The sequence below is a fragment of the Coptis chinensis genome, chromosome 6 (genome assembly GCF_015680905.1).
Source record: "Coptis chinensis isolate HL-2020 chromosome 6, ASM1568090v1, whole genome shotgun sequence".
In the NCBI taxonomy this organism is placed as follows: Eukaryota; Viridiplantae; Streptophyta; class Magnoliopsida; order Ranunculales; family Ranunculaceae; genus Coptis; species Coptis chinensis.
In genome coordinates, this window is record NC_141461.1 from 87,110,556 (window position 1) to 87,131,941 (window position 21,386).

The following is a 21,386-nucleotide window of genomic DNA, read 5'->3' on the forward strand; positions in this document are numbered from 1 at the left end:
TAAGGATATATTTGAAATAAGTCAGTGCTTTATCATAGACACTAAAATTGTATGATTTGTAATAGAGAATTAGTTTTTACAAATCACCTATTTTTTAGCAATTTTTTTTTATTTGATCAAATATATAAGAATTGGAACACTAAAAGTGTTTGATTCGTAATAGGAAATGATTTTCTACAAATCATTTATTTTTTAGCATTTTTTTTTATTTGATCAAATATATAAAAATTGGAAATACACTCAAACTCTCCAAATATAAGAATTAGAAATACACTCAAACTCTCCAAAGAGGTTCCATGTACGTGGAATTATAGGCTATTAGAAAATACTATATTTCATATTGCCATATATGATAGAGAAAAGGCTAACTCTCATATTAGAGTGCCACATATTGCCATCAAAGACCATTAATATTGAGTAGTTGAAAATGCTCCCAGTGACCCACGTCAGCCCCCTTTTTTTCTCTCAGACTGACACATCAGATTTTACATAAAAAAAGGAATTCTACGCTCTTTTTTGGTGATTTCAATTGTTCGTAACCCAAAATAGATAAAAACCTCTTTTCTTAAATCTTATCTCTTTTATTAAATAAAAGGAATCCTGAAAAAGTGAGTAAAACTTCTCTCTTCCTTCTCCATTCTTAAACAAAAAGAAACCTTAAACACGACATTGATAGTCCAGAGTTACCAAAAGATACTCTTCTAACAGGTTTTTGGTTGTGCTGAGAGTCCGACCTTAAGAATGAAAGCAACCATGAAAGAGTTTATTGCTATTCTTTATTTGTTCAAACCGTAAATTGTCTATTGCAAGGGCGCTGTGATTCTATGAAGTGTCGAGTATGTTCCTGTTCACATCTACGAGGAGAAATTGAAAGTTCACAGGCTCAGAGGAAAAGAGGAACGTTTCCCGGATGAAACTGCACAATGTGTGTAATACAAGTGAAAATGCTCGCTGCATCGAAAAGAAAAAGTGAAACTGCTCAAGCGTACTATATCTTAAACCTCAAGGCATAATCGAATTATTGTCTTCCCCTGATTCTAGGACTCAGGCGCATGCAGTCACAGCTATTCTCAACCTCTCCATAATTAAATGAGACTAACAAGGTAAGTATCGTTAACGCGGGAGCAATACCGGATATAGTGGATGTGCTTAAGAATGGCAGCATGGAAGCGAGAGAGAATGCAGCTGCAACCCTTTTTAGTTTGTCTGTCATAGATGAAAACAAGGTGGCTATAGGAGAGCAGCAGTAGCTATTCCGGCTCTTATTGACCTTCTGTGCCATGGCAGCCCTAGAGGGAAGAAGGATGCTGCCAAATGCCATATTTAACCTTTCAATCTATCAAGGGAACAAAGTAAGAGCCGCCGAGCTGGAATTGTTGTGCCATTGATGAGGCCGCTACGATGATGCTGCTTTGGTGGAATGGTAGATGAGGCACTTGCAATACTCGCAATCCTTGCAAGCCATCAAGAAGGTAAGGTGGCAATTGGTCAAAATTTGAGCCCACCCCTGTTTTGGTGGAGGTAATGAGGATGGATCACCACGCAACCGTGAGAACGCTTGCGGCGCGTGTTGTGGTCACCGTGGTACACTGATGGGAAGCATCTTAAGACTTCAAAAGAATGTGGGGTGGAAGAAGCTCAGAAGGATTTATCATAGAATGGCACTGACCGTACTAAGAGGAAAGCTGCAAATCTTCTGGAACGATCTAGACGAAGATAACAAGCCCATGTAGTTACTTCAGAAACTCAGGTACCTGCTCAAAAACATGCATTCGGTGCTTTGGAAGTTCTCTAATATAGTCAAAAAGTATTTTTAAATAATACTTTCCTCACAGGACGATCAACTAGGAGCAGAAAATGGTTACAAGCATACATAGATGCTAATCGAGAATTCTCTGAAGCAGCTAGGATAACCAAGTGCTTAAAACAGCATGGAAGGTTCGAGGGTGAAGGTAGGCATGAGTTTGCGTATTGAACTATTCTAAGTTGATATAATCTAAGGCGCAAGAGCCAGATCTTGGCCTTCATTCACCTTCTGAAAGACTTCTAATCAATGTTGCAATTGTGCATTTCCTAAAATACACCTTTTTTTTTTTTTTTTTAAGCGCTAAAATAATTGACTGCTGGGTACTAATATTCCTAAAGAGAAAATACAAGTGGTCTTTGTTGCTGGTGTAGGATAAGAAAAAATCAATCTGTTGTATTTTATGAGGTCTGTTGGTGTACAAAGTGATAAGACGAGTTGGTCTTTATTTCTGTTCAAAAATGGAGAGCAAAATCACTGTGACGTACAAGTATAATGGTCGATTAAAAGCGCCATTATATAGCACACAGATCTATCATTGCAATTCATACAGATTAAACAAAAGGAGTTCTCTGCATGTGAAATCCATTACACAGAGAACGTGCAGTAATTGGATAGACTAGAAGATTCTTAGTAATAGACATCTAATCTTGATCCTAATTTGTTGTGCGTGGTGCTACATCAACTTTGATATCAAGCATACAGATAACGTTTCTCATAATCAAGTCTAATTGCTATGACTGGAGGTGTGTCGATCTAATTGTTTCCGCTTTTAGAAGTTAAAAGTTATCATTGTGGCCCTGCATTTATTGGGAGCACTCCATGGATAAGCCGTAGAAGACCCTTTTGCTTCCTTCTCCTGTGGTGAAAGTGCTGTGAAGTTCTTCCAGTCATCTCAGAAAGTTAACTACCGTGAGTTCTATAGCATGAGAATCTTTTGATTGATTTAGTTTCTGATATGGGTGGATACTTTGGTAGAGAAGGCAGCTGAAAACGCCATGCATGACTAAGGCTTCATATCCGCTTGCTAAAAGAAACAGTTTTTGTTGCGTAAGGCTTTGTTTTAGGATCAAATAATATTTTATGATGTCATTTAGTGTTGTTGGAAACAAACTAATGTTTCTATGGGAAGGTGAAAAAAAAATTCTACTTGGGCATGCTCGGCATGAGCCGACTCTAGCGTGAAGCACCCATAAGTAGTCTTCATGGAGTTTTCACGCCAGCTCCTAATTCCTAACCTCGCCTCCCTCTATTACCTTGCGAGTGACCTCCTCAAATTGTCTGCAAGCTACTGGGATGCTGCCCCGCATTCCCCTTCAAAAAGAAGTTTTTTAGTTTGGGCAAATGCTATCCCGACTTCAGTTTAGATTAAACCATTTATTTGAACTTCCTAAGAAACAGAGGACAATGTAGTACAAAACATTATATATAAAGCAAGACGATTGTCACATGCATGGCCATCATTCGTAATTCTTCTCAGATTTACTGACAAGGCCAGCTGTCATTCGTAAGACTTGATCATGGATTTTTTAGGACAGTAGAGGGTTTCTTCCAAGTTCCAAAGAAACAGTTACATAACAACAATTTGAAAAAACTGTAGAGCTCCTATAGGATCTTGAACAACTCTTTGACATTTCTCTTTTTCAGCCATCAACAAGTACATTTTACTTGAGCTATGCAGAAAGCCAAAGATCAGGTAACCAAATACCAAAGCTTAGACCAGAATTAAACTGCTCAAATACCTCATCAAAACCCTTTTGACCAAGATCACCACCAATTTCATCATATTGATACAAACCCAACATCCGTAACATAAGCTTCAATCGTCGGCTCTACTCGCAAAAACCTTAGCTCGCAGCTGTTACAAGCTACAACCTTAACTTTGACCCAACACCCAGTTTATACCGTTTTGGCTTCCAGTAAATTAGTAGGCAAAGAAGCAGTATCAAGTTCAAAAGATCTTTTTGGAATACCATCTCTTTCTTTACCCGTTGTTCTATATGAAGGGACCATGTGCGAAAATCTTAAAGCTCACATGGTGGAATTTGAAATGGAGCATTACCATTCTTTGGCTGAAAGAGGGAAACAAAACCTTTCACCTTTTCCAAGTATGCAACACCAATGCCAGAGTGTTTATTGTAGTCCAACAAAATTTCAACTAAGTCGAATTCATAACAACTATATCTGTTTGGATCAAGGCTCCACTTCAGATCCCAGTTATTGAGGATAGCCCACGTTTCACCCTTTCTAGGGTATATCACAAAAAAACCTCTACTCCTGCTTTTTTCATATATAAAACCATATGAGAAAACATATTAACTCCTTCAATGGTTTCAGTCTTCCCAAGTTTAAACTTACCACAAGAAGCAGGTAACTGTGCATCAACCCATTTGATCTCATCTGGACTATCTGGATTGGCCTCCAACCATGTAATCTTCACCTTGAACACAGGAGAGAAAACTTTCTTGATCCAAGCATAGAAACGAGGCATGCCATCCGTGTCATCGTAAACAGCCCACATTTGATTGTTTTTTATACAGTTTTCCTTCCTATCATTGTCAAAACATAAAACTCTGGATCAGCCACTTCAATGCTGGCATTTGACTTACACGTGTCATCGATTTCGGATTCTTCTTCATCATTTTCCAAACTCACAATTTCTTCTCTGCTGCTCTTACATGGTTCAACTTTGGTATACCCATTACGAGAGATTTGTTCCAAAGGAGCACTTTCTTTAGATTTCTTCAATTTCCTTTCCTTTTTGAAATCAACTAGAAAACCATCTGGCTTCACAGTTTCTGACCCCTCTTCTTTCGAAGTTGCTTCACTCTGATTTTCTACAACCGTTGATGGTTTAGTGTGCTTCTGAGAACCCATAAGGTCATTTGATATAACTGGAACCAAAACATCTTTTTTGGTGACAGTATTTAACAATGTATTGCTGTTTAGCTATTATAAGATCTTCAAGTAATGAGTTTTCAGTAAAGATTGTGAACTATGCGTGTGGAGCATTAAGTATATCCACTAGCTTTGGGAATAGGGTCATTTGACCTTTTGGTGGTGATTGAGTGTTTGCCATTAATGTCTCAGCTTGACCTTTGCCTTCGCATGCTCGATATACTGGAGTATTTATCCCACACTACTACACTGTATAGAGATCCAATTTTTTTTTTTTTTTTTTTGCTGGATTCTTAGTTGCGCTTTCAGTTATTGGATAACTTAGCTGCGTGTTTCAGGGTAAGAAGCTATTGGGAAGTCTTGGTGGTATGTTTTCTAAAACATGAAAGCCTAAGAAGACTAAAGCAATTAAAGGGCCAGTAATTACGAGAGGTAATTATCATATCACATTCAATCTTTGGACTTTAATAGCTGGAAAAGTTTCTCTTTGCTTACCTGAATACCTGTGTTGGGTTGCAGATGATTCATTTAAAAGAAGGGGAAATCACTTGGAGCAAAGGGAGAAGTTGGGACTGGCATCAGTTCCTAAGGGAAGATCGAACCCTCGAAAACCGGCATCTGAACCCACAACTTCACTACAGAAAGTTGAGGTGCATCTTGGCGTTGAAAGTAAAACTCACAGATAGTGTGGAGGAGAAAGTAGAGAGTGAGGTGGAGATGGAATCTGTTCAATCTGAACTGCAACAGCTAGATAAGCCTGATTCAGCTGAACAGAATGTTGATGGGGAGATAAAGTCTGGAGAGCAAGACACATTAGATTCAAGAGTTGTGATGTGAAATAATGAGGACTCGCAGTCTATGCCTATTGAAATTGTTGAAAGCAATAGATTAGAAGCAGCTAGAGTGGTACCAAGAAGTGGAGAATCCGATGAGGATATCTCTGTGGAAGAACCTTTAGACTGCTCCGCAAAGGAGCAGGGCCTCGAATTGGAAATAGACTCCTCTCCTGTAGATAATACACAATTAGAACTAGAATCTACCGATTCTATTTATCGAAGTAGTGATGATAATGGGGATTTGAGTGGAAGGTCAGATGTGACTGATAAAGAGGCTAAGAAAGATGGTGACCGTTCTTATGTTTTTGTCGATGGAGGAATTCTCTTGATGGGATTGTTTCGGATTTTTTGGGATTGTTTTTTTTTGGTGTATTTTCAGTTATGTGAGGGTAGATGATATTAATGATGTTCAGTACTTCTACTACTTCGTCAAGTCTGAGAACAAGCCAACTGAGAACCCTCTTCTTTTTTGGATCGCAGGAGGTCCTGGTTGCTCTGTTTTAACTATGGGGCGTGTGGATATTTGAATACGGTTAACATATGATGTTTCAAAGGAAAGCATGGGCTGACCCAACAATCCATTTAAGGCCACTCAAGATGGATACCACCATAAGCTTATGAATTTTTCTCGTGATGAAGCATCACGGTAAGTGAAGGCAGAAATGATACCACCACCTAGGCAACCGAGAGTTGTAGCGTGAAGTGACAACTAACTTCCAACCGACCTACTCGGGGGATTGATGTTGTGATTCTACTGATGTTGAGTAGCCACAAACCATCACACCTAGATGACGAGTGTGGGAGGCATTACAGACTACACTTGCGGCCACAATTGCTGCAATGTATGGTGGGAAAATCCATGCTACGTTGAAAAAACCCGCGGGAGACAAAAAGAGCCTATGGCGGTTGCACCACCAAAGATGAGATTGTGGTTCCCGCCGGTCCAAAGGGACGATCGATTAAGATTAGGATTGGAGTGGCAAGAAATATACCAGCAGCCTATGAAATTGCAGTCCATTCCAGTGGTGTGAACGAGTAATTGCTAACCTTTATTGGTACCTGAAATTGGATCCGTCTATTTCAACTATATTGTTGTATTGCTATATGAATGCTTGGCTTTTGTTTGTTCAGCACGATAGTTTTTCATCTTATTTACATTATTATTGACACACAGGAAATTGTGTTATTGGCTTTTGTTTGTTCAGCACGATAGTTTTTCATCTTATTTACATTATTATTGACACACAGGAAATTGTGTTCTTGGCTTTTTTACATTTTGATAGTCTATTGTCTATACTGCAAGGAAGTTTTCATTCAGGCAACGCCATTGCTTAGCCATTTCTTAGCTTGCAAAACTAGGTCAGGCTGTTTTTATATTTCATATGAGCAACCTTGATTTGTTTACTGATGCACTACCGTAGCCCTTAAGTGCATTGATTACATATGCTCCACATTCTTTAGTACAGCTATTAATGTAGTAAGCCCGGCGTATGCCGGGCAAATTATCTAGTATATGATAGAGAAAAGGCTAACTCTTATATTAGAGTGCCACATAGGAGAGAGAAAATCCTCTTTTAAAGGTCTCTGCTTTAGTATATAGATAGTAGATTCTTGTCTAGTAAGTAGGAGGTAGTACAAAATATCCCGATATATCGTGATATTTGGAGATATTTATCTAGATTTCAAAAAAAGATATATAAATATCATGATATGTTTAGAAATATATACGATTGCAAATATCGATGATATTTGTGATAGTTTGGGATATTTTGTGATATTTGACGATATTTTGTGTATATAACAATTTTATTTAATATTTATCATTATATTTCAAATAAATATAAATAATGTATCATGATATATTAAGAAATATCTATAATATCTACGATATTTATCGATATTTTAGATATATCTACGATATTTGCATGTGAAACAATATCAAATATTCTGAAAGAAAGAGATATATCTACGATACATATCCAGAAATTGAATATCAATAAATACCCATATCCTGATATTTTGTACTATGAGTAGGAGTGTCTTCCGAACTCATTCCCTACCACTGGACAAATATATGTTAAAAAATAAACTGGGCACGATATATCAATCGCATAAAATATATTTCGCTTCATCATTGTGGTTTTCCCGAATCCTTCCCATGTGAATAGGCCATATAGTTGACACTTACCAGCATCTGATGAATTTTACTAAGAGAAAGATATTTCGAGGAAAAAAATAAATAAATAAAACGTTTTTGGGGATGCGAGGGTTCGACCCTCGTACCTTGCAGCGGGGCCTAGGATGCTGCAATCTATTCGAATATTGAATAATCAAGTTGGCTGAGCTACATCCCCGTTGTTTAATTACAAATTAAATATTATAAAACCATCCACTAATCCCCAAATCTTAAACTCATATTCCCGAACGCACTTTGTCCATAAACCCTGGAGGCCTGGAGACAACTTACCAATGCCGACTCTCCCATTCGATATCGTCACCATAATCCTAGAACGGCTTCCCGTGAAATCTCTTTTACGATTTAAGTGCGTGTGTAAACCATGGTGTTGTGTAATCAATGATCCTATATTCATCAAAAGGCATCTCAATACCGCCATCGAAAGCGAAAAGTTTAACATCATGTTTAACCATTATCATCTCCATTCCATTGAGTACGACTCGTTTGAATTCAATGAAGTTGTAGATATCGATTACCCTTATAAGAATAAGACATATGGTTGTGTTGAAGGACTTTCGGGTTCTTGTAATGGATTAATGTTCTTGACGATAGGAGGAATTTTTTTCCTATGGAATCCATCTACTAAAGAATTCAAGAAACTACCTAAGACGAACATTGAGATTTTTGAGGAGATTCCGGAGGGGTACGGGTACCTAAATATAAATTATGGTTTGGGCTATGATCGCATTGCTGATGATTATAAAGTTGTGAGGATTGCCAAATTTTATGGTTATCGGGATAATTATGGTGATGCTGCTGTGGATTGTGAAGTCAAGGTCTATACATTAGGAACTAATTCATGGAAAACTGTTGCGGATGTTCCTCAAAACCTTTTCTATAATGGACAGTCTGTGGTTTATGTTAATGGAGCTCTGCATTGGTTAGCTTTAAGTATACAAGGATCAGGTTTCGTTAGAGTAATGGTATCTTTTGATCTTGAATAGGAGGTTTTCAAAGAGGTGCTACGATTTGATGATATGTTTAAGCCCATGAGCATGCACACAGTGGGAGGATGTCTGTGTACCCTTAGTTATTGCGATACAAATGGAATCGAAGAATGGGTGATGAAGGACTATGGCGTCAAAGACTGCTGGACCAAATTGTCAACCAATATAGGACCAAGTGAACTTCACTTTTCTAATGACATGAGGGTATTATACCACTTGAAGAATGGTGAAATTCTTCTGCAGAAGTATCGCAATGATCTAGTTCTATATGACCCAAAATCTCAAAAGGTTAAAACTCTTGGAATGCAAGATATTTTTTCACCAGGGTTTAAAGCGGAGATCTATGTGGGGAGCCTTGTTTCACTAAACTCTGGTACCTATGTTGAAGGAAAGGGAGAGCGTAAGAATACCAAGGGAGAGGAGGATGAGTTATTGGAGGACAGTTCATGTCCATTACCATGATTCTTATGCAAAAATCATTAGGATCTAATTTTCATTGTTTATTTGGCATTATTAGTGATTTTGTACTCTTGAAATTATATGGAAATAGTTCCTTTCCTAGTTTCAGGAATATGGACTGTGATTGAAAAAGCTTGCTAATAACAATCAAGGATTTGTTCTGTTTTCTTGAGGTTTAAGTAGATTATAGAAGAGACAGGACAAACGAACAGACAGTACAGAGTACACTAGTCTCGGCGCAAGTTGATTAGAGACATAAAGAGGATTATATATTCTATAGAGTACTGATCTACCATCAGTACCATTGGAGGCTAAACATTTCCACCCTCAAACTATGCCATTTAATTATCTCCATGGAGACGAACATTTAGCACACCGCTATCGCCTAATACTACACTCTCTGTTTGTCCAAAGATGTTTCCCGCTCGCAGTAAAAGGAAGCTTTGGACCCCTATTGTTTGTTATAATAATTTTACATGAACACAGACAAGGTCTGCTGTCGTCCATGTCTTTTCATCTTTTATACGTGTTTTATGCAATATGATTGAGAACATTTTCCTTATCTCTGTCATTGAATCATTGCCAACGAGTATACATACGACTAGTTAGGCAAGGGTTCTCGACTAATTGTAAGTCCGCCACTGCTACGATTTAAAAACTTGGATCAAAGTAGACGCTATTTTTTATATTCCCAGTAATCCATGCTCTGGCATTTTTTTCCAGAATGCCTCAGGTTTTCAACCTTCACTACTACCTTTTACATGTTGATGCAAAACGGAAACCGATGCTTTTCAAATTGGCTCTAATTTGCTAAATGATTGTATATCCAGCAGTTCGATGTTGTCATTTCAACATTGAGAGAGATGTTCCTCATGAAACAGCTGAATATTGGCATTAGCTTCTAAAATTCCAAACTCGTTCCCTGCCACTGGAAAAGTATATACATATAAAATATATTGGCACGACATATAACGTAATTGAATCATAAGACTTTGAACCATTATCTTTAGAAATTAGAACCCCAGAACATATTTTAAGAAAAAAGATTTTTTTTTTTTTTTTTTTTTTGGGGATGCGAGGGATCGAACCTCGTAACCTTGCAGTGGGCCTCGGACGTTGCAATGTATTTAAAGCTGAATAATCAACTAATTGAGCTACATCCCCGTTGTAGAGTTACGAATTAAATAATATAAACCCATCAACTAACTTTTTCCCTTCAGTTTTCTGTTAATGGGCTATGTCCTAAGTCCTAAGTCCTAATTAAAAGTTAGAAGTTAGGTTTTAGCTAAAAAACCTAAACACCTAGTCAGACTTCCACCACAAGTCACAAGTCACAACAACCATTTCCTTTTTTTTATCGGAATTCAAGGTGGATACACATACAGTTGCACATTACTATTTCCTTCATCAATCCAGCTAGATTCCCTTTCAACAACATTTGACCATTTTTACAAAAATATTTTAATCAAAATTACAACTTAGATAACTATAATGGAGATGATCTGTAGCAGTACTTTTCAGAAATGCATGGTTTTGGAACCTGACGACTTACTTGAAGGTGAGTCATCATGATTCCTGTCTATGAAACTATTATATTAGTGTTTTTATTAGGTGTTAAAGCGTTTTCATATCTGGATGTGGGGTCGTTTTGTTTGTTTTTTTCATGTGTTATAGAGAAGTAGCTTGAAATGTTGGACTCTTTGATTTAATTGATGTTTGAGGTTTTGCATTAATTTTTTTTATATGTTGAAGAACATTGCCATCACTATCACTATCTTGAGGATTGGCGGTGCGAAAGCTTTGTCTGATTTTGATTGATTGATGTTTGGTGTTTACATCTTCTAATCACTATCATTAGCTTGAATTGAATTGGCATTTCGGAAGCGTTGTTGTCTGAAGATGAATGGTAGAGAATGAGTAACACTTATAAATTATATTAATTCTTTTAAAACAAGTCTTAAAAAGGTTTTGTAAAAAATCTCTTGTTTTAGTGAACTCTTTGGAAATTTGTATCGATTACACGTCGGGATTTTCACTGTATATAAGTGGCACTCTCGAGTACGTGGACGCGTTTGACATTAAGGGTGAACACAAATAATTAAAGTTGAAAGGATGGGTGCAATATCTTAAAGAAATATTGTTGTCCAGCCGAATAAGAAAGGTTGGGATGACAGAAAACTGTTTCCTCATTCCCTATTGAATTTCGACGGCCACCTTGTATGTGGGATGAGGAGTATCACTTGTTGAGTTTAGACTTTAGAGTAGTCTAAAATATTATTGTATGACTCATCATTTGTCTTATTGTCTCTTGTATTCTTCTGCTTTAAAATATTAAACTCTGTCCTCCAGCTCACTGGGACGCCTGTTCTGTAAATATTATGATCTGTGCTTATTGTTTCTGAAAACTCAATTCTGTCAAGACACTACGACTTTAAAGTTTAAATACAAGAAGGAAGGTATGTTGTTTGTCAGTCAGTTGTTAATTTTTTTAGTGTTATAGCTTAGACTTTGGAAATATTTCAGTCTACGAGCATGTGTAGTTGACATGCATTGATGTTTACAGTCTAGCTTAGTATTTTATTTAATTCGGTTACGGCGGCAAGAAGCTCCCCCCATATTAACCTAAAATGAAAAAATGTAGAATAATGTTATATCATTTTCAATGAGACGTGTACAAATGAGGATTCCAGCATCATGTTCATACTCATTTCATTGCTGGGAAGTATACTAAATAATTACTTCTTCTATTCCCGATTTCCTAATTCCTATATAGAGCCAGCCAAAATGCTATCTTTTTAGACTTGTCCGTGACACAAATGCTTCTATCACATGCTTGGCTCCTTCATTATATACCATCCCTACAAGCTAGCTTTGCAATGTATTAGTGAACTATATATACTATACAGACGGTAAATGTTTACCATATTATCTGTGGTTGATTCTGTTTAATCACCTCTTCTGTCCCCAAACCGTGACTATGTGCTCATCCTTAGCTAGATAGAGGAGCGTTAGTTCAGGTTGGAGCCCGAGTTCACATTCTCCCACCGTGAATTTGTTATTCTTTTAAAGGTCTTGAAGGCTTCTAAATTTTGTCGTTAGCAGAAGGGTTCGAAGCATTAAAAAGGTTACAACCTTAACTAAAATGCTGTCTTCTTTCTTTTTACCTTTGGTAATGGTGTTGAAATGTGTGAACCGTTCACTTTCCCGGTTTTCTTCTTTAAAATTTGTCATAAGCAAATTTATGACTCACTAGTTTGTAAATGCACTTTATGTATTGATTGGAGGAGCATGGTATATACTAGTTAGTTCTCGCCCCTTCCTTTTTCTGCAAAAAACCATGTTCCTTTTATCTAGTTTTATAATTTTCTCATTGGAAGAGGCTCACCAGAAGCTGATTGTAGGATAACACCTTTGTGTATGTTCTCATCAATCTGATTATAGAGACTGTGTCACTCTTTATGTTTGTCTAGTTCTAGCATTTTGTTTCTTTGAGTAGTCACTCTCTGTTGCATCTTTATGCATTTTACCTCATTATATTCCACTCTTCCAATCTGATTGCAGTTTTAAATTTACAATTGCTATTCTGACACTCTCCATCTGCATATTGCTGAAATTCATAATATATGTTATTTGGTCTGACAAGGGCTTTAAGCCATCACGTTTCAAATAAATATGATACCATAATAAAGAACTGGTACAACCTGATGATGTTGTGGAGGGAAATTTCGGAGTGTCAACTGAGTTTCTTGAGTTTGAAACAACATGAGCATAGCCTGTCCGATTAATTAGAAAGTTTTTTCTTGCAGATGCATCAATTTGATTGCATCACCTAAATTGTATATTAACATCTTGGTGTTCTTTTGGAGTTCAAATAGGAATAATCACTCCGTTGAAGAGGTTAAATTTTTATCATGTATTGTAACATGTTAAGCATTGTAAAAATGAACACCTTGTTATTATAGTTTTAAACAGATTGTAATAACGACATTCTCCTTTCTCTGCTTTCCACCTAGTCAATATTCTATTAACTGAAATTGTTCACTGTGGTGTAGGTTTAGTTGCTTCTGTATGGATGCCATCACGGATCTTTGTTCAGTGAAACAGGAGTCCCCTGAAGAACTCCCTTCCCTCTTCAAGCATGTATCATCCAAAGCTATTGATGGATTTGATACGGTGAATCTGTGTCCTATAGATTTTGATCCCTCGTCTGGTTTGGCAGGCAGCAAAGTAAGCATTGGTTTTAAGTTTACCAAAGTATCTTGAAACAGTTCATTTTTTTATTGTTATTTTTTTCTGCTTGAGCACATCCTTATTGTTTAGCTTTTCTATGTGTCACTTCGACCATGTTGAGCTGTTTCTAGAACTCTATCCTAACTCTTCAGGTGTGACATCGGATTCAGATCGATATACATATTGCTGGAGAGATAAGAATTATAAAACATATTACTTTTTAGAATCCAGGAAATGCATGAAAATATCAAAAATATAATAAATGCTATAGTATTTCTTACTAAGCAAAAAAAAAGTACTCTGCCTCCCACATGGTATACCAAGGGGTTGCAGCACTATAAACTTTCAACTCTAAATATACAAAATGGAGAACATAAATTTTAAAAATCATGGTTTATCTTGTTATAAGTGCTGGAGTGAATAGAACAGAGTATTTACTTCTTTGTGGCCAAACTTTATTATAATAGGCTTAGATAAGGCAATTATGAAGTAAAGTTAATATCTAACCTTTAAAAGGGCACCATCTAAATATGGTTGCGATATTTTTTTACTTGTAGTGAGTTAACCTCCAGATTCATACTGTAACCTTCAAGGTTGTCAGTAAACCATAAATCACACAAGAACTTAAGAAGTAGGAATCTTCATGCAATCTTAGAATTAGACAAACTCCATTACAGGTCTATCTAGTCGTTTCTCCTCTGGTATACATGTACTACAAACTCCATTTCAAGTCTATCTTGTCGTTTCTCCACTGGTATACATGTATTACAAACTCCATTTCAAGTCTATCTAGTCGTTTCTCCTCTGGTTTACATGTATATAGATCTAGCAGGCTCTCAATATTTCTCACATCGTGCATTCATTTTATGTGCTCGAAACTTAGATATGAATATGTAGAATGTTCAGATCGTCTTTATGTTCAAATGGGGTCCCTTGCTCGGCCATTCATGATGACAGCTTCTTTGCTTTACTTTTTAAGTTTTTATCAGTTGTAGATTTTTTTTTTTTTTTTTTTTTTTATTTATTAGAGGGTTAAGGCAGACCCACACAGGTTACATCGAAAGACCTAGCCAGAAGGCTCATCAACCCCAGAGGGACACTAGCCCTAGGCTCATCAGTTGTAGAATTTTCTTATATTACTCTTGTGTTTGTCTTTCTTTTTTACGTTACCTGAGTGCAATATCTCATCCTGCAAAGTTGACTTTATAATATAAGTATTCACATACATTTAACCGATAAAAAAAAAGTAGGTAGAAAGTACGGACACCATAGTTAGCATGTGAGGTACAAGTACTAGCTTAGTTCAACTTAGTTTCCTCTGAGATTAATCTACCAAACGAGAGTCTGTAGGTTTCTTTTCTTCCCAGAAGATCTCTCATGTCAAAATTGTCGCAAGCAACTGTCCCTTGACTTGATAAATTCTTGTGGCATCAAGTTGTTGGGTGAGGTACAGTGTAATATTGGATGTTTCAATCTTTATTTTTGAATCCATTGATGACAGCTCGACTTGTTCCTATCAGGTTTATCTTCTTCGAAAAGTTAGTCATCCACTGGAAAAGTTTTCTGCTCCACCATAGATTTCTTCATTGATAAGTAAAGTAGTGTCACAAAAATGTGATTAATTATACAGAATATACTTGGCATCATCTAAATATGGTTGCCATATTTTCACTTGTTGTGAGTTAACCTTCCAGATTCATACTGTAACCTTCAAGGTTGTCAGTATACCGTAAATTGCACTAAGAAGTAAGAACTATGAAGTAGGAATCTTCATGCAATCCTAGAATTAGACAAACTGTTGGTATACATTTACTGAATTGCATAGCTGCTTCGAGTCTTATTGTTCGCACATACTTGTTGTGCTTTGAAATTGTTGGTCTCCATCTTTTATGTGTGTATTTGTGTGAAGAAGGAAATCTATTGTGTATTCTTTCTTATGTTTCATCATTTATCATCACTTCTAACTGAACTAAGAATTTTCAATTCAATCCAGGATGCTACATCAGAAAGTAGTGGTTTCGACCATGTACATGCTATTTCTATCAGTATGCCTTCTACTCCTTTGGGAGTAAAAAGAGTTCTATTCAGTAATGATCCTGGACCAGATGACAACAGTCCTGGTCCTTGTGCCATCCCCAGTATTTCTAACCATGAAAAGTCAAAATGTGCAAAGTTTCATTCTCAGCCCATACCACCATATGTTGATGGAGATGGGAAGGGGAAACATTTAGAGCCTACGATGCTGCAACCGAAGCATCCAAGGACTGACAGGCTGAAGGATAAACAATTTAAATCTTTTAAGACATGGTCTGCAAAATTCGAGAGGCAAACCTCACATTTACGTGGGAAGCAACAGGAAACTGAACCAAAAGTGTGTGCTTCACAAAATGCTGGAATTGCGCCTTTACCAGTGCATCGCTACTTTGATGCCTTAAAAGGGCCAGAATTGGACACTCTTAGGGTATACTCTCTTCTCATAATTTTCTGTTCAGTTATGTTAAATTGTTGAAGGGACTGGTCCAATTCTCTAGAAGAATTGAACTCCATTCTTTATTTCACAAGTTTTATATTTTTATATGTATTTTCTTTTTTACTATTTATCAATCAAGCGAACAGTTTTTCAACTTAATGCCCAGAGGATTAGGCAGATGCAACCCCCTCCTCTCTTTTCCCTCTGCCTAATCCACTCTCCTACAGGACGGGTGCCACGTAGAGGCTCGTTTTTTTTTAAGTTGCATAATGCAACTCTAATGTCCGAACTTCCCCAGACACCCCCATATGTCAAAGGACCGATTTTGAACATGTTTTGCCTTCTGAGGGAAGCCACCTGAACCAAAATCCCCATGAGGATGTGGTTGGTGAAATCTTCTGCTCGTGTCTTTTTTTTGAGTAAGCATATGGGAAAAAAGAGGCTTCAGCCCAATTTTGTGCCCCCCACCCCAAATAAATGTAGAAGTTAAACAGTTTATATACGACACGAGCATACGAGCACATCTTGGGAAACTAGTGTGATGTGCAGACAAAAACACGTACCTGTAATTGTGCTTGAGTACCATTGTTTGCATAAATCTGTAGCAGTAATTCTTGTTAGGTCGTTGCTGATTAGTTAGCCACTCAGAATGTGTTGGCCATCTTACCTAATGGTTTTGTTTGGAGTAAGTGGAGCTTGTTATGTATGCTTTTGTGGCTTTCTGCAAAGACATGATAGAACTTGTTTTATTTCCTTGATATAAATCTGTTATTAGTTAGTAAACACTGTTACGGTGCATCACTAAAGGACATTCGTTGATTTATATGTTCTACATTCTTCCAGGCTTCAGAGGAGTTGGTTCTTCCTAAAGATGAGCAGTGGCCATTCCTTCTCCGCTATCCAATTTCTGCATTTGGTATTTGCCTAGGTACTAGCAGCCAAGCTATCCTCTGGAGGACCATTGCCACCTCTTCGTCAACCAGTTTCCTCCATGTAGGCCTAGAAGTCAATCTTGTTCTCTGGTGCATCTCTGTCGTTCTTACCGCCACTGTGTCTTTGATATACTCTCTTAAGATCATTTTTTACTTTGAAGCAATCCGGCGTGAGTACTACCATCCCGTCCGAATCAACTTTTTCTTTGCCCCATGGATATCCTTTCTGTTCTTAGCACTCGGGGCACCACCTTCTGTAGTGAAAAACCTGCACACATCTCTCTGGTATATTCTTATGACCCCGATCTTCTGTCTCGAGCTTAAAATCTATGGACAATGGATGTCAGGAGGTAGAAGGAGGCTCTCAAAGGTGGCCAATCCATCAAATCATCTCTCAGTCGTTGGGAACTTTGTTGGGGCATTGTTGGGTGCAACGATGGGACTTAAAGAAGGGCCCATCTTTTTCTTCGCTGTTGGGATAGCTCACTACTTAGTTTTGTTTGTAACTTTGTATCAGAGGCTTCCGACAAACGAGACACTCCCAAAGGAGCTTCATCCAGTGTTCTTTTTGTTTGTAGCAGCCCCTAGTGTTGCTTCAATGGCATGGGCAAAAATTCAGGGGACATTTGATTACGGGTCAAGGATTTGTTACTTCATTGCATTGTTTCTCTACATCTCTCTGGTAAGTAATTCAACCTCTACTGTTTGATATCTTTTGTTAAGGATTTAGGTGAAGGAGGGTGAAAAATTAGGTCCAAGAATGAAAACGTACGACTAAGTTATTTGCTTGATAGTCGTTACTTATAAACAATATTACCATGCACATGTTTAAAACCAACTAATAAATATGTATAACGGTCCTCTTCCGTTGTTGAATCAAATTTTCAAAGATTTGATTTAGCTGTTAACTATATAAGTGGGTTTACTCATTACAAGCTCTAATTAATTTTTCCGATTAAGTTTAACTGAGACCGTCTAGATCTTGAGTAGGTGCTGATTTGTATACCCAGGTCTTACTTAGCTTGGATCACATGATCAAATTGCACCTGCCTTCAAAAACCACCATAATGCAATGGTTGCTACTAATACTTTTATTCTAAGTTTTCTCGTTCTTCTTTCTTATTACATTTTCTTTACTTCTTTAAAAATTTCTGTTTAGTAGCAAAATGGCTGTTATATTCTCACATGATTTTTTGTTTCCCCTTTTCGGTGTGTTGTAGGCTGTTCGCGTTAACTTTTTCCGAGGATTTAAGTTCTCTTTGGCATGGTGGGCCTACACTTTCCCAATGACGGGGGCTGCAATAGCAACCATCAAATATTCCAACGAAGTGAAAAACCCAGTTACTCAATCTCTGTCGGTCATTTTCTCTGCCATTTCTACTCTCACTGTATCAACCTTGCTTGTAACCACAATCATCCATGCTTTTTTGCTGGGGGATCTCTTTCCAAACGACATTGCCATCGCCATTTCACACAGAAGGATAAAAAATAAGAAGCATGTCCATATAAGATCTGTGAGCTCTGACCCAAACATCACTGAACTGTCTTTGAAGTCAGTAAGCCCAACTTACAAAGACATCTCCCCTCTGCAGTGGGAAGCGGAAAGTAGATTAGACCATACTGTTTAGTTCATTTTGACGTTGGTTGTAATTGGAGATGGAGTTAGTCCAGATGGTTAGATGGCCACATTTTTTTGGTGGACTTCAGAAGTTATATGATGGCTTAACAATATGCAAGAGGATACCACCAATAGGCAGTGCTTATATTCTCTCGCCTCACTATATATCTCTCTATTTTCCAACCCAAACAATATTAGTAGTTCCTAAAAAAGAGGAGGTCCTAATAATTAGAAACACCTTCCCAGATTTATTTAATTCTCCCTAATCTATTCACAAAATATAATCACCTCTCCCAACTGGTTAAAAGGAGAAATTTCGCTAAAACTAATTTGTTTTCACATAAACTCTTAATAAGAAAAATTCCGACTAAACTCTTACTGCCTGGGAAAATTCCTCATTCATTCGCCACTCCAAACCCTTTTTCATTATGTAGGAAAAAAAAATTAAAAATCCTAACAAGCAGTTGTATGTAAGTATACAAAGGGCGCAGACGAATGTAACAGCTCTCGACGAGACGAGGAGACCTCTGCTTTAATCTCTCTCTGCAACTCTTCCTTATACTCCTCGACTGTACCAGGGTAAGTTCTCACAGTTCCTTCCTCTACCACCCCATATTTGACTTTTCTCTTCATCCTCGCAGACCCGTGATATGAGCCTAGAATCGTGACTTACCAAGATAACACCAACTGTGAACTCATCCAGTGCATCAGCAAGTGCGTCAATGCTCTGCATGTCTAAGTGGTTTGTCGGCTCATCTAATAACAAAATATGGGGCTTTGCCATGGAAATAGAAGTGAAAACAACACGAGATTTCTGCCCTCCAGATAGCTTTGCAATAGGGGTGAGGTGGTTATGGCTGGGGAGACCAAATTTCCCAAGGTTTGCACGGACTGCCTCCTGCTTGCTCAATCCTTCTTGCTCAGGATGAAGACGCAGAAGATACTGTACAGGTGTCTCGTCCATTGTCAATAAATCCACAAAGTGCTGCGAGTACCTTCCAATCCTCATCTTTTGACTTTTCCTAGACTCCCCCTCTGTAGGAACCAAATCACCGGCAAGTAGATTAAGCAAAGTAGATTTACCCAGCTCCATTTGGACCCACGATCGCAATACGGTCTCCCATATCGATACTAACATGAGAGCCTGAAGTCCTCCCTATTTGGGTAACTGAAACTGACATCAATTAGCTACATAAGAGGCGGATTCAACTCAGTAGGCTCAGGGAAATGGAACTCTACACTGTAGTCCCTCCACTTCCTTGGAGCTTCTTCCATGGGCTCATCCTCATCAACCTTCCCTTTTGCTATTCTTTTCGAGGAATCCTTACCTGCTGCGAGCTTAACCCTGTCCTTGATGTTGATATCAAAGATAACAAAGGTCTATGATACTTAACCTTGAGTCTATGTATTTTCGGGTGAAATGTGTACTGAAAAACAACAATCGTTATGACGGTGTTGTTACGTAAACGAATGCGGAAGCGTGACAATTGGACAAAAAAGATTGAATGTGGTGATAGAAATCGACAAAAACAAATCAATTAAAATACTTATCAATAACTAATAGAAGTGGAGACGAGATTTACGTGGTTTGGCGTTAGCCTAATCCAACAAGCAAAAGAGGAGAATTTTACTAATCAAGAGATAAACAAATAGAGTACCTCACAAACAAATCCCGAAGAATTCACAAACTCTCTCTCACAAATTGAACCTAACAAATCCCACAAACCGGTCTCGTATTTATAGAGGTCGTGGGTATCAAATTAGAATCCTATTTAGAATAGGAAACCAAAACCTTAACCGTATGGTTTATCCAAATCTGAGTCGTATACCAACAATTCTCTACCTCAGTGAAGATTTACCCAAATCTGAGCCGATCAACCGAATAACAAATCCCCTCTTCAATACACAAATGTCCGAAGGACCAAACAAATAACAAATGTCCCGAAGGACCAAACACGACTGTACCACATAGTGGTGCCTCACGCGCACCCTTGTTAAAGGATCAAAGCCGACCGTGAGTTCACCAATGCCCTTAAGAGCCAAATCATCTCAAATGAAGGATATGAGTCAAATTCAAACAATGTTGAAACTTGATTCCATAAACCACTTTGGTTAACATATCACCGGTTCTCCTTGGTGTCTATCGAGTGAGTAAGATATCACCCCTCCTCTAAAATTTCTCGACAAAGTGAAAACGCACATCAATGTGCCCGTCAGCGGGCATGATGAACTTGGCTCTTGGCCAAATATATAGCACTCATGCTATCACAGTGAATCTCGAGCTGACCCAGCACAATACCCAAGTTATCTACCAAACCCTGCAACCAAATAGCCTCTTTCATAGCCTCAGTCATCGCCATATATTCTGCCTCTGTCGTAGACAATGCAACTATAGATTGCAAAATAGACCTCCAACTTACTGGAGCACCAGCTAAAAGAAAATACATACCCAGTAGTGGACCGGCGCTTATCCAAATCACCTGCATAGTCAGAGTCCACATAACCCACACAAAGCTTACTAGTATCCCTCTCAAACATCAAACCAACATCTACAGTACCAAGAATGTACCGTAGAATCCATTTCACAGCTTGCTAGTGTTTCTTCCCAGGGTTATGCATATATCTACTAACAACACTAACAGCTTGTGAAATGTCTGGCCTAGTACACACCATCGCATACATCAAACTACCAACAACACTTGTATATGGAACATGAGTCATGTACTCATGCTCCTTATTGGAACTCAGAGACATAGTAGCACTAAGTTTAAAATGAGGGGCAAGAGGTGTACTTTCCTTGAGCTTTAGTTTCCATAAATACCAAACTTATGTAGTACCTTATTCAAATATGTCTTTTGAGACAAACAAACTTTGCCTTTTGCTCTATCTCTTTGAATCTCCATGCCAAGAATCTTCTTAGCTCCACCCAAGTCCTTCATCTTAAATTCTGAGGACA

General features: G+C 37.8%; 2 protein-coding genes, 1 long non-coding RNA gene and 1 pseudogene across 9 annotated transcripts; 3 read left to right on the top strand and 1 right to left on the bottom strand.

Annotated features, from left to right (window-relative positions):
* The first annotated feature begins 563 nt into the window (after positions 1 to 563).
* Positions 564 to 2,847, top strand: LOC147495117 (uncharacterized). The gene is made up of 2 exons (XR_015200455.1): positions 564 to 1,750; positions 1,836 to 2,847. It is a non-coding gene; the product is annotated as an uncharacterized LOC147495117 (long non-coding RNA).
* Positions 2,848 to 7,797: 4,950 nt separating this feature from the next.
* On the top strand, positions 7,798 to 9,347 carry LOC147495118 (F-box protein CPR1-like). The gene has a single exon (XM_086569645.1). The coding sequence runs from the start codon at positions 8,008 to 8,010 to the stop codon at positions 8,716 to 8,718; it is 711 nt and encodes a 236-aa protein (XP_086425771.1). The 5' UTR covers positions 7,798 to 8,007; the 3' UTR covers positions 8,719 to 9,347.
* A 2,205-nt stretch (positions 9,348 to 11,552) lies between these two features.
* On the top strand, positions 11,553 to 18,580 carry LOC147495119 (S-type anion channel SLAH3-like). 7 transcript variants are annotated; one of them, XM_086569641.1, is made up of 5 exons: positions 11,553 to 11,636; positions 13,233 to 13,407; positions 15,404 to 15,871; positions 16,724 to 17,494; positions 18,033 to 18,580. In XM_086569641.1, the coding sequence occupies exons 2-5, from the start codon at positions 13,249 to 13,251 to the stop codon at positions 18,438 to 18,440; spliced, it is 1,806 nt and encodes a 601-aa protein (XP_086425767.1). In that variant the 5' UTR covers positions 11,553 to 11,636; positions 13,233 to 13,248; the 3' UTR covers positions 18,441 to 18,580. The 7 variants fall into 7 exon arrangements, with proteins under 7 accessions (XP_086425767.1, XP_086425770.1, XP_086425765.1 ...); XM_086569644.1 differs by lacking the exons at positions 11,553 to 11,636; positions 18,033 to 18,580 and adding exons at positions 11,697 to 12,089; positions 17,823 to 18,014; XM_086569639.1 differs by lacking the exon at positions 11,553 to 11,636 and adding an exon at positions 11,721 to 12,304.
* Positions 18,581 to 18,986: 406 nt separating this feature from the next.
* Positions 18,987 to 19,523, bottom strand: LOC147495120 (ABC transporter F family member 4 pseudogene; annotated as a pseudogene).
* Between the last annotated feature and the right edge of the window lie 1,863 nt (positions 19,524 to 21,386).